Raw genomic sequence first — 13,691 nt, 5'->3', positions numbered from 1 at the left:
TTTAATGCCCCTTGGATGAGACGTGGAGGTCAGAGTGGTTTAACAAGATGGTTTTAATGCCCCTAGGAAGAGACGTGGAGGTCAAAGTTGTTTAACAGGATGATTTTAATGCCCCTGGGAAGAGACGTGGAGTTCAGAGTGGTTTAGCAAGACGGTTTTAATGCCCCTTGGAAGAGACGTGGAGTTCAAAGTGGTTTAACAAGACGGTTTTAATGCCCCTTGGAAGAGACGTGGAGATCACAGTAGCTTAACAAGACGGTTTTAATGCCCCTTGGATGAGACATGGAGGTCAGAGTGGTTTAACAAGACAGTTTTAATGCCCTTTGGAAGAGACGTGGAGGTCAGAGTGGTTTAACAAGACGGTTTTAATGCCCCTTGGAAGAGATATAGAGGTCAGAGTGGTTTAACAAGATGGTTTTAATGCCCCTTGGAAGAAACGTGGAGGTCAGAGTGGTTTAACAAGATGGTTTTAATGCCCCTTGGAAGAGACGTGGAGTTAAGAGTGGTTTAACAAGACGGTTTTAATGCCCCTTGGAAGAGACGTGGAGTTCACAGTAGCTTAACAAAACGGTTTTAATGCCCCTTGGATGAGACGTGGAGGTCAGAGTGGTTTAACAAGATGGTTTTAATGCCCCTAGGAAGAGACGTGGAGGTCAAAGTTGTTTAACAGGATGATTTTAATGCCCCTGGGAAGAGACGTGGAGTTCAGAGTGGTTTAGCAAGACGGTTTTAATGCCCCTTGGAAGAGACGTGGAGTTCAAAGTGGTTTAACAAGACGGTTTTAATGCCCCTTGGAAGAGACGTGGAGATCACAGTAGCTTAACAAGACGGTTTTAATGCCCCTTGGATGAGACATGGAGGTCAGAGTGGTTTAACAAGACAGTTTTAATGCCCTTTGGAAGAGACGTGGAGGTCAGAGTGGTTTAACAAGACGGTTTTAATGCCCCATGGAAGAGACGTGGAGGTCACAGTAGCTTAACAAGACAGTTTTAATGCCCCTTGGAAGAGACGTGGAGGTCACAGTAGCTTAACAAGACGGTTTTAATGCCCGTTACAAGAGCCATGCAGTACAGCATATTAAAAACATTATTCCCTTTATTGGGGAGTGTGTCTCCCATAGTCTTTGGCTATGCCTTCCAAGCAAAAGCTGCCAAAAATTAGGACGGAAGAACTTGCAATGCTGGCAACACGGACCACAGTCACCCTGGTGGTATAGTGGTGGTGGAGGCTGAGGATAAGGAGAAGAGCAAAAAACAGCCGAAATGAGGAAGCGTATACCCATGTGTGGGTGTGAAGCGGTGCATGGGAATACACCTCCCAAAATAACACCGTGCATTTGACTTTATGTTACTCTGCTGTCATTTGGTGGTGATGAGAAGTCTCGCCCAATCCAGCCCTTGTTCATTTTGATAAGGGTCAGCTTGTCAGTATTGTCAGTTGACAGGCGAGTGCGCTTATCAGTTATAATCCCCCCAGCGGCAATAAAGACACGCTCCGATAACACGGCAGGGCAGGCCAGGACCTCCAAGGCGTACAGAGCGAGTTCATTCCAAGTGTCCAGCTTGGATACCCAATAATTAAAAGGCACAGAGGAATCACGGAGGACGCTGGTACGGTCGGCAAGGTACTCCCTCACCATCTTTTGAAACTTTCTACTCCTTGTGAGAGTACCCCGCGCCTCAGGGCCTGTAAACTGGGCGGGTCTCAGAAAACTGTCCCAGAACGTTGACAGTGTTCCCCTGCCTCTGCTGGATTGGAGTTGCGTCTCTCTCGCCTGTACGCCTTGGTTGGGCAACGAACTGTGACCTCTGCCGCTAGCGTGTTCAGATGGGAATTTTTTTAACAGTTCTGCAGCAAGGGCCTTCTGGTACTGCCCCACTTTTGTAGACCTCTCCACCTCAGGAATAAGAGAGTGAAAGTTCTCCTTGTAGCAGGGGTCTAAAAGTGTCACCAACCAGTAATGACTGTCACCCAACATTTTGACAATGCGAAGGTCACGGTTAAAGCAGCGTAACATAAAGTCAGCCATGCGCGCCAGACTGGTAACGGGCAAGACTTCCATGTCTCTCCTCCTCCTCCTCTCTCCTGTCCTCAGGCCACCCAAGCTGAACCGACGGTATGACAGTTGTACAGGTACTACCGTCAACAGCGCATGATACCAGCTCCTGTTCTTCCTCCTCCTCCTCCTCCTCTCCCTCATTGTCCCCCAATGCACGTTGGGATTAGATGAGGCTGGGCTGTGTGTAATCACCCGCTACGGCTTCTTGATCCATCTCATCATACTCTGGCTGCAATGCCTCCTCTTTAACTCTCTGCAGAGATCGTTGCAAAAGACAGACAAGTGGGATGCTGACGCTAATGATGGCGTCATCGCAACTCACCATCTTGGTGGACTCCTCAAAGTTTGTCAGGATGGTACATATGTCAGACATCCAGGTCCACTCCTGAGGTCTTATGTGTGGAGTCTGACCTGAATATCGACGGCCTTGTTGCAGCTGGTACTCCACAACTGCTCTCTTCTGCTCACAAATCCTTTGCAACATGTGTAGGGTAGAGTTCCAACGTGTGGGGACATCACACACCAGTCGGTGTGCCGGAAGCTGCAAACGCTGCTGCAACACACCAAGGGCGACGGAAGCTGTAGCCGACTTGCGAAAATGAGCTGACAGGCGGCGTACTTTGACGAGTACATCTGGCAATTCAGGGTACGATTTAATAGACCGCTGAACCATGAGGTTAAGCACATGAGCCAGGCATGGTACGTGTGTGATCTCGCCTCGCCTCAGAGCCGCCACCAGGTTACGGCCATTGTCACATGACCATGCCTGGATGTAGGTTCAACGGTCTCAGCCACAGATCTGCCTGCTCTTTCACAGCTGTCCACAACTCACAAGCAGTGTGAGGTTTATCACTTAAGATTATGAGTTTCAGCACAGCCTGTTGCCGCTTGGATGAGGCAGTACTGCAGTGCTTCCAGCTTGTAACTGATGTGGTGATATCTGAGATGGAGGCTGAACATGAGGAGGAGGAGAAGGATAATGCGCAGGAGCTGTACACTGAGGGGGCAACTCTGACTGACATAGGGCCCGCAATCCTCAGTGTGGGGAGGATGTGTTCCGTCCCAAGGTCCGACTGGGTCCCGACTTCCACTATGTTTACCCAGTGTGCCGTAAGGGAGATGTACCGTCCCTGGCCACAAGCACTTGTCCACATGTCCGTTGTCAGGTGGACTCTCCAAGTAAATGCGTTGTTGAGGGCACGGCAGATGTTTTGGAACACATGCTTGTGTAGTGGGGGGATGGCACACTGGGGAAAATAGTGTCAGCTGGGGACCGAGTACCGAGGGACGGCTACCGCCTTAAGGTTGCGGAAGGATTCCGTCTCCACCAGCCTAAAAGGCAGCATTTCCAACGCAAGCAGTCGTGAAATGTGCAAATTTAGGACTGTGGCCTGTGGGGCGTTGGCTGCGAATTTCCGCTTTCATTCAAAGGTCTGGGATATGGACAATTGAACGCTGCGGTGGGACGTGAAAGTGGACGTTGATGCTGTTTCTTGAGAAACTGCCATAACAAGTGAAGACTGAGAGGAGGGGGCATCTTTGCATGCAGTATGGACAGGGGATTGCCTTGCACGTACAACAGGGGGTTCTCTTACACGCACAACAGCAGAAGAAGCAGTGGTGACACCCGCTGATACTGGTCGTGGACCCTGGGGTTCGCCCCACAAAGTCGGGTGCTTTGCTGACATGTGCCTGATCATGCTGGTGGTGGTCAGGCTGGTAGTTTTGTCACCCCTGCTGATGCTGGCATAGCAGGTGGTACAAATGGCCTTTTTGGGGTTATCAGCAGAGTCTTTAAAAAAATTCCAGACTCTGGAAGATCTACCAGTTGTACTGACAACGTCCCTCGTGTTGGTGTTTCGGGGAACGGTTGCCCACCTTTTGTCTGCAGCCACCACACTGCTTCTTCCTGCCTGTTGGAGTACTCTGCCTCCCTCCCCCTGTGTGCTGCTGGCCTCGCTCTGAGTGTCCTCCTGCCACGTTGGGTCAGTTACTAGATCATCCACCACCTCCTCCTCTTCCACTTCCGCACCACGGTCCTCCTCCTCACTTCGTGGCAGTTGTGTCTCGTCATCGTCCACCTCTTGTGACAAATTGCCAGCGTCGCCTTCCTGTGGCCGTGGCTGTTCAAATATTTTGCCATCGCTACATGGGATCTCCTCTTCCACCACTTCAAGCGGAACAGGTGAGGGGCCCAAATATGGAAATGAACCAGTGAACAGCTCTTCAGAGTGTCCAACTGTGGGATCAGTTGCTGTCTGACGACACTCGGCATGGTGGGAGGAAGGAGCATCTGGGTGAGGAGGAGTATGCGGTCGAGACTCAGGGCTACTAACACTTGACCGTGTGGAAGACAGACCGGAGGTGGTGGTGCCCAGGTGACTGGAAGTATTATCTGCTATCCAATTAATAACCTGTTCACACTGATCAGTTCGCAATAGTGGTGCTGTTGTGTGCTTCCCTAGTAATTCGGTCAAGAACTGGGAGCAAGAAGATGTGGCTGTTGGTTGTGGCACATTTTCACCTTGGCCACGGCCTCGTCCTCTGCACGCACCATCACCAGAACGTCCAGTTCCACGTCCCTTGCCACGCGCCTTGCCCATTGTAAAATAGCTTACACTCGCACTATCAATGGCAAAAGGGTAACAAAAAGGAGATTTGAACCGTAGAAGAGGAAAACCACAGTTCTAGTTATCTGGCCTACACCAGACTCTTTTAAACAGATATATTTGTGTCTGAACAGTTAGCGAGACACTCAAAATGGTTTTTTTTATTGAAAAAAGGCAAAAAAGTGGATAATACAGAGATTTGAACCGTAGAACTGCAAAACCACAGTTCTAGCTATCTGGCCTACACCAGACTCTTTTAAACAGATATATTTGTGTCTGAACAGTCAGCGAGACACTCAAAATGTTTTTTTTTATGCAAAAAGGTGGATTACACCCAGATTTGAACCGTGAGAGAGGAAAACCACAGTTCTAGTTATCTGGCCTACACCAGACTCTTTTAAACAGATATATTTGTGTCTGAACAGTCAGCAAGGCACTCAAAATGTTTTTTTTTATTGAAAAAAGGCAAAAAAGTGGATAATACAGAGATTTGAACCGTGGAAGAGGAAAATCACAGTTCTAGTTATCTGGCCTACACCAGACTCTTTTAAACAGATATATTTGTGTCTGAACAGTTAGCAAGACACTCAAAATGTTTTTTTTATTGAAAAAAGGCAAAAAAGTGGATAATACAGAGATTTGAACCGTAGAACTGCAAAACCACAGTTCTAGTTATCTGGCCTACACCAGACTCTTTTAAACAGATATATTTGTGTCTGAACAGTCAGCGAGACACTCAAAATGTTTTTTTTTTATGCAAAAAGGTGGATTACACCCAGATTTGAACAGTGAGAGAGGAAAACCACAGTTCTAGTTATCTGGCCTACACCAGACTCTTTTAAACAGATATATTTGTGTCTGAACAGTCAGCGAGACACTTAAAATGTTTTTTTATAGGCAAAAAGGTGGATTGCACCCAGATTTGAACGGAGGGAGAGGAAAACCACAGTTCTAGTTATCTGGCCTACACCAGAATCTTTTAAACAGATATATTTGTGTCTGAACAGTCAGCGAGACACTCAAAATGTTTTTTTTATGCAAAAAAGGCATAAAAGTGGATAATACAGAGATTCGAAGCATGGAACTGCAAAACCACAGTTCTAGTTATCTGGCCTACACCAGACTCTTTTAAACAGATATATTTGTGTCTGAACACTCACACACACACTCAATTTTTTTTTGGGGGGGGTATCAAAAGGTTAATAAGATGGGTAGTTGTACAGTCTGACTGAGGGGAAAAAAAAAAGAGGATTAATATGAAAAAAAAAGGATTTTTCCTGGCCCCTGAGACCTGGGGCTAAGTCTAGCAATTTGAAAAGCAGCACACAGGACTGTAATGCAGTGTTTGTTGGTATAACCACTTCGTCTCCTATACAGCCTACCTGCCTGCCTGCCTGATATCTGGGATGGATATTAGTCCTGAGAAGGACTGTTTGTTTGATTTTGCAGGCTTTAGAGACCCTACACTACCTATTTCACAATATAAATCTCTCCCTAACTCAGCAGCACTCTCCCTACACCGTTTGATCCGGAGCGACTGTGTCCAAGATGGCGGCGCCCGGTTTTAAATACTCGAGGTGACACTGTGCGGCCAGCCAATCACTGTAATGCCCACAACCAACCTGGCTGCGGCATTACAGTGACTGGCTGGCAATCCCTGCATGTTCATTGGCTCTGTAAAGAGCGCCAAACATGCAGGGCGGAGACCCGAGCGCCCACCCGAGTAACCCGGAAATGCTCGGTGCTCGCCGAGCATCCTGAGTAGTGAGATGCTCGGGCGAGTACCGAGCAGTGTCGAGCATGCTCACTCAACATTACCAGTGAGTACTCAAAGGATAAATGAGATGTATATGGAGTGAAACAGTATTGTTCTTGTATTTCGTACTTACACTCCAGAGCGAATCGAAAGAGCTCATTGGTCAGGTCAGCTGTCCATTTCCCCCGACCACTTCTTTCCACCTGAGTGTAAACTCTATGAACAAAGTCCTGTCCGACATTGTCCAGGAGAGGCAAAAAGCGATTCATCCCTGCTACAGAGAGGACCTCTCGATTCAATATTAGTCTTTGGCATCGCCATTCTTCCCCAGACCTAAAAGAATATAGTAATTAGTATGTTCTCCATGTAGGGCAAATACAGTTTTAGAAAGTATGGTACTTCAGAATAGTATTCTAACTCCACATATTTTATGTTAGAATTAGGTTTTATAACCAACACCTATTACATCTCTTTTTTTTGTTTACTTGAAAGAAAGCATATATTTTTTTCTTTCTGTCCACTAAAAGTTATTATTAACCTAACAGTATAATGAATGTTACATAATAGTTATTTATAATAATAGTAAAAGGAACAATGGTAGAATCATCATAATAGAAAAATATATATACCACGCAACTCATATATGCCTGAAAAATCTCCATACTGATGTAGAATACTGTTACTGGGTAAACATGCAGTACCATGTCTTTTTGACACGTTTAGCCATTATATGTCAAGATGCTACAAAATCTATAAAGTATACTAGTCTGACCCTGTGCATTCACTGCTGATAATATCTGACTGTGCTGGGGGAATACTAAGTCCCAGATGTCAATTTATTGATTTCTTCAGGTGTCCCTATCATTTAATAGATATGGCGCTGTGATAATAACGAGCCACATCTATTAATTACAGTGGTGGAGTGTTAATGTTTATGACTTTGTCTGAATAGACTATTCCATACAATGTATGGACTCTACAGTGACCACATACATTGGTCTGGCAAAAGGCGGTGCACAATAGACAAACATGTAATTTAAAAAAAAAGAAAAATTTCTAATTAAAAGAAATATCCTTAATTCACGAGAAGTCCTTTCTGTCATAGGAGTGTGTAGAGTGTAGATAAGGGGTAATGTTTCTCCTTGCTGAGAGTGACATGTCAAGCCTGATATGCCAAGGTGAGGAGACTTTCAAGTCTTGCAATGCTCCTCTAGAAAATATGCAAATTATCTCTTCAGAGAGGAAGAAGACCAGAACTCTAGTACCACCTTTTGGAAGTAGCAATCCTAAAAGTCAATATCGACCCTCTAACGAGCCTTGTCACTTGACTTAGGATAAAAGCCAAACCAGGAATCTCAATTTGCAGATACTGTGCTTCGGGGTACTGCCCCTCGTCAGTGCAAAGTGTGAAATTTGGTTTGGCTGGGTGAGAGGAGTCTCACCGGGATCCAAGGGGTAACGTTTCTCCTTGCGGAGAGTGACATGTCAAGCCTGACATGCCAAGGTGAGGAGACTTTTACGCCTTGCCATGCTCGTCTGGGAAATATGCAAATTGCCTCTTTAGAAAGGAAGAGGATGAGTGTAGATAAACCACATATAACCTCCAGGAAGGAAGCCACAGAATAATCCCAATAAACCACACATGAATTCCAAGAAGGGATAAGCAGCATTTTACTTTCACTTGTGATGTACGGTAAATAGTTAAAATGACGATATAACTCATAGTTTAGATAAGACGGGCACCAAGCTAATAGTTTATGATATGAAATGTTATTTTCTGTGGTGCCCTTGCCCTAACTAAAAAACCAAGGAGAAGTGTGGCAACATGACATTGATAGTGCAATGAGTAATGATTATGAAGATGGATGGACCTTGGAGTCTTGCAGAATAACAGGATTATTCCAGTGATTTTTCACACACGAAATTGACTCTTACTGGAAATATAGTCCTTGCCAGTATACATACCAGTCTGTCATATCCGTGACTGACGTACAGTAAAGACAAAGACGTTTTGAAACACAATAACTACGTTAATGACCATGACTTTCATGTTTTATTACACATAATCCCAAGGCTGCCCATGGTTGATACTATTACATAGAAGTATAACCATGCTCTAGCAGGCAGTGTGTTAAAGATTTATGGAATTCTGCTTTTAAAAGGTCATCATAAAATTATTGCATCAGTGTCAGGTTACTGCTTGGGTGTACCTCCGGGGGTAGGCGAGATTGTGCTGTGGGTTCACTGTACCAGTGGAGATATCACTTTGACATGGATAGATTATTTAGTTATAAATCTAAGGCATCAAATTTAGCATTCAATCCAGGTGAAGTAAAGTTTAGCTCGGAGGAGGTTACTGGATTTAGTGGCCTTGTTCTGCTAAAACGACTAATGTATTCAGTCAAATTCACTTTTTCTGTTCTCCTGTCACATTTGAATAATTCTTCCTTACAAAATAAAATTCACTATATAACTGCATACACTGGGTGAATGGACCCAATCTGTGCTAAGCAAGAAATGTTCAAGACTCCTCAGACTTCTCTAAATTGTTTGTGCTTTGTTCTGTGACCCTACAAATATAACTTCCCTGCACTTTGAAGAATAACTGGGAGCACTTGACCAAAAGAAGAAAAATTAGAACACAATGGGACATTTAGACTTTGTACAACCTGCAATCAGTCTTCATAAGCAACCCTCAAGGTCTGCTGGGTGAGAACTTGTCTTTATAATGTAGGTCATGAAGAAATAAAGAAGGAAACAGTGACACTCAGTGGTTCCAGCTGAGATCTTCAAAAAATTATAACCCAGCATTCTTGGGAATAAACTGTGCAACAGATTTAACTGTGCAAGTAAGATATACGTATGTCACTAAATTTCTCTATAAACTCATGACCGTCTGTAACGTTTATCATTTAGAAAGCAAGGATCAGACTTGTCATCTGTGTGTTGTACTTGTTTTTCATGGACCCATAGACTCATATTGGCCCTTTTCAGTTATGATACCAGGGAAAAACGGACATGTCTCTATGTGTTTTGCATGGACACTAAAGCACCATAGCTTATAATGGGAATGTGTTATACCCGTGAGAAAAGTGGATACAACACGTACGTGCAACACGGAATGAAGCCTTACAGTGACGGCGGTACATCAGAAATATAGTACTTGAGCTGAAATCTTACATATGAGGGGATTCAATAGCATTCAGTATTTAATGAAGACCTGTCACTGGGTCAAAACTGGACAGTTTTTGATCTTATGTTAAATATTTCTTTATTATTATCTTTTTTGTTTTAAAATCCGTCATATTGCTCCAAAGATATGGGCCTTTTTAGTTAGTGCTAATTTATATGGTCTTTTGCAAGGGGGTGGTGCTCACAATGTAATCATGTAGTGCAGCCTAAAGACATGCCCCCAGAGATTCCTATGAGACATGCCCCCTTTGTAATGACAAAAAAATTAGTACTAAATAGAAAGGCCCATATCTCTAAAACCAAATAGCAGAAAAAAAATGAATACTCAGGGAGCATTGGAAATAAAGCAAGGGCAAAAACTGGTCAATTTTGACCTGGTGACAGGTCCTCTTTAAGGAGAACCTGACAGGTGATACATGCTGCCCGATACACGGGTAACATGTATCAGGCACTGGCTGTATGATCTTAGCCAGGTATGTTTGACTCTGAAAAGCTGCAATGTTTCAGAGAAAAAGATTCCTTCAAAGCCATTGTCCTGGATTGACATTTCTCTGCCTATGTGCACGTATAGGCATGTAGGAAGAGACCTGTCAATTCAGGGCAGCGGGTAAGGAGAAGCCACTGGGGACCCGCCTGTCCGACTAGTCTGCAATGTGACTTGGTTCCCGGTGGCATTTAAGGTATGTATTTCTCGGAAACACTGCAGCGTCAAACATACCTGGCTGAGTTCATGTAGCCAGTGCCTGATACACACTGCCTGTGGATTGGCAGCATGTATATTGGCTGTCAGGTTCACTTTAAGAAATGCGTGTTATTACTGATGTGGGAACTCTGGGGACCTTTTTATTGACAGGGACACTCTAGGGACATTATTACTGAAAGGACACTCTTTCAGGGGCAGAAGAGGACTTGGGATTTTGGAAGTTTGGGGGAAAGATTGAGTGAGTATACGCTTCATTTTTTTGTGGGGGTGCAGAACTTGAAGAGACATTGAAGGGACTAAGGGGACATTATTACTGGAAAGGTACTGGGAGACATTATTACTGGAGGGGCACTGTGGGACACCATTACTGGAGGGAAATTGGAGGACATTATGTAGGGGCCCTATGCACATTTTTACTGGAGGGGCTCTGGGGACAATATTACTGGATGGGTTTTGTGGACATTATTACTGGAGAGGCACTGGGGGACATTATTACTGGAGGGGTTCTGGGAACATTATTCTGGAGGGGCACTGGGGGACATTATTACTGGAGAGGGACTGAAGACATAATTACTGGAGGGGTACTGGGGGCATTATTACTGGAGGGGTACTGGGGACAATATTACTTTAGGAGCTCTGGGGGACATTATTACGGGAAGGATAATGGGGACATTATTACTGGAGTAACACTGAGGACATTATTACTGTAAGGAGTCTGATGACAATAATACCGGAGTGCCTCTGGCAGACATTATTACTGGAGGGGCACTGGGGACATTATTAAAATTATTACTGGAGGCAGGGCTGTCTTAAGCACTTTAAGTGGCCATGCCCCCCACTAGTAAGTCAGAATAAGAGTATGTACACACAACATCTTTTTCAGGCAGATCTGCTCTATAGTTGCCTAAAAATGGCTAAATAAATGGTACAAAGAATGAACATACTGTATACACTGCAATATAAAACCGACGTGCGGTTCATATGTTCAGTCTTTTGAGCTTCTTTTAATCACTTCAGGTTACGAAGACACAAAGTGGTTAAAAGAAGTGTCCTGAACATTCTTCAGGGGGTGCTTTCATTTGGAAGTCACTCACTTGTTTATTCAATATAATTTAAAAAAAACGGTGGTCAAAAGATGTTGTCAAAAGACAACCGAAAAATGTCTTTTGCCTGAAAAACTCGAAGGATTTCCACATGTCTAAAAGAGATCATGTGCACATGTGGTGCCCCTGCGGGTCCAGTGACCACAGAGGTACTGCATGTCACCCAGAGGTGTGGTACCCCACTCTCAGGTAAGGAGGAAGTACTACACGGGACCCACACACCCACATCCAATACACTCCACTTCAGTAGGGAAGGGCGAGATTGCTCCTAAGGGAGAGCACAGTCACTGGTCCCTAGCTGGAGGTTGGAACTAGGTAGAGGAGGTGGGTGGAGGAAGAAGCTCAGTGGAGCACAGAGGGTAGGAGTATAAAAGAGAGGGTGGAAGGTTCTGGAAGTGTTCAGAGTTCAGAGTTAAGTTGGGAGCAGGAGCTCAGGAGGAACTCTGCTCAGAGGAGTAGAGAGAAGAGTCGGGAATAGTGAGAGAGGCCCAGGAGGAGAGAGGAGCAGTGAGGAGGGCTCCAGAGGAAGACAGAGGGGATCCCAGGGGCACGGCGAGTGCAGAGGCCACCCATGTGCCCGAATTCACGCTGACGTGGAGGGATCAGGCCGCAGAAGGGGACCGGCCCCAAAACTAGTGGAGAACAACCAGGCTCAGCTAGCTAACCGGAGGCCGCAACATTTTCATTACAATTACATCGCTGAAAAGGTGGCCACATAGGGTCCAGGGGACTGCACATCACCCGACAAGGCCCGAGGCCACTGGCTTGGGACACTGATTGTGAGGCGCAGGGCAGGAGGGTGAGAGCCAGCGCAGTAAGACGACCGGGAAAGGTACATAGAACGGGGTCCCGATTAAGTGCTCCTGAGATACCGGAGAGATTGCTGGATCCCTACCCCAGAGGACACAGGACGACGTGGGCGGTTACAAACCGGTAACTGTAACTTGGAGTCTTGAACAACTGTGAGTAAAACCAGAAGACTGCACCCCATTGTGTCCTTGAATAATTGCTGCGCCATCACCAGCCCTACAGTACACTGCACCAACAACATCTACCTCATAAAATCTCTATATCCACCTGCCAGATAACAGTGCCCACCTCCCGCTTCTGTAGTCCCTTAGTTCCACTACCTGTTATAGAGGTGCCCTTTGAGAGGATTGCTATGGACCTCGTGGGTCCCTTAGTTAAATCGGCCCAGGGCACCAATGCATCCTGGTGGTCATGGACTATGCCACCTGGTACCCCGAAGCGTTACTGCTAAGGAACTCGTCCAGTAAAAGTATAGCCCGAGAGCTGATCCATATTTTTGCTCGGACGGGTCTGCCAAAAGAGATTTTGACAGACCAAGGAACCCCCTTCATGAGCATGGTGATGAAGGAGCTATTCAGAGTCCTTCAGTTTACCCAGATTCGGACATCAGTTTACCATCCGCAGATGGACGGCCTAGTGGAATGCTTCAACAAGACCTTAAAGGCGATGCTCAGGAAGGTCGTTGAAAAGGATGGGTGAGACTTGGACTACCTGCCTCCATTTCTACTTTTCTGCGACAGAGAAATTCCTCAAGCCTCCACTGGCTTCTCTCCGTTTGAGCTCCTGTATGGACGGCATTCAAGAGGTCTCCTAGACATTGCCAAGGAAACCTGGGAGACCAAAGTTACACCCCACCAATGCATCATCGAACATGTCACCCAGTTACAGGAGAGAATGGCAAAGGTGATGCCCATCGTGAAGGAAAATCTCCCCAGGCGCAGGAAGCCCAAGCAAGGGTATATAACCGGTCGGCAAGACTGAGACATTTCCAGCCTGGGGATCGCGTTCTGGCTCTCATTCCCACCGTTGAAGGTAAGTTCCTGGCCAAGTGGCAAGACCCATATGAGGTGGTGGAGAAACTCAGTGAAGTGAACTACAGAGTCCACCAGCCTGGCCGAAGAAAGCTGCACCAGGTGTACCATGTAAACCTGCTCAAGCCGTGGCGAGATCGGGAACCCGTGGGAACCCCTTGCCTGGGGGCCACCCCCGAAGGCCAGTTGGAAGATGTCACAATAGCGGAGACCCTTTCGCCAGCCCAGAAGCAACAGTGTTGGGAACTGCTCCAGCAGAATCGGGACCTGTTCTCAGAGTTGCCGGGGCATACTCAGGTGGAAGAACATGACGTGTTAACAGAGCCACATGTGAGGGTGAACCTGAAGCTATACAGGATTCCTGAAGCACGCCGGGAGGTGATCTCAGCCGAGGTGAAGAGGATGTTAGACCTCGGTATGATAGAAGA

General features: G+C 45.9%; 1 protein-coding gene across 1 annotated transcript in view; it reads right to left on the bottom strand.

Moving 5' to 3' along the window:
• CYP11A1 (cytochrome P450 family 11 subfamily A member 1) overlaps window positions 1-13,691 on the bottom strand; it is a 67,597-nt gene that overhangs the window by 37,108 nt on the left and 16,798 nt on the right. Inside the window, exon 3 of the mRNA XM_073650785.1 lies at window positions 6,558-6,757. Within this exon, the coding sequence (XP_073506886.1) occupies window positions 6,558-6,757 (200 nt within the window). The remainder of the gene's footprint in view (window positions 1-6,557; window positions 6,758-13,691) is intronic.

Source organism: Phyllobates terribilis, unplaced genomic scaffold (assembly GCF_046119375.1).
Source record: "Phyllobates terribilis strain yellow unplaced genomic scaffold, ASM4611937v1 Scaffold_11__3_contigs__length_659146591, whole genome shotgun sequence".
NCBI lineage: Eukaryota > Metazoa > Chordata > Amphibia > Anura > Dendrobatidae > Phyllobates > Phyllobates terribilis.
Note: the sequence above shows the minus strand (reverse complement) of the source record. Positions and strands in the feature narration are given on the sequence as shown.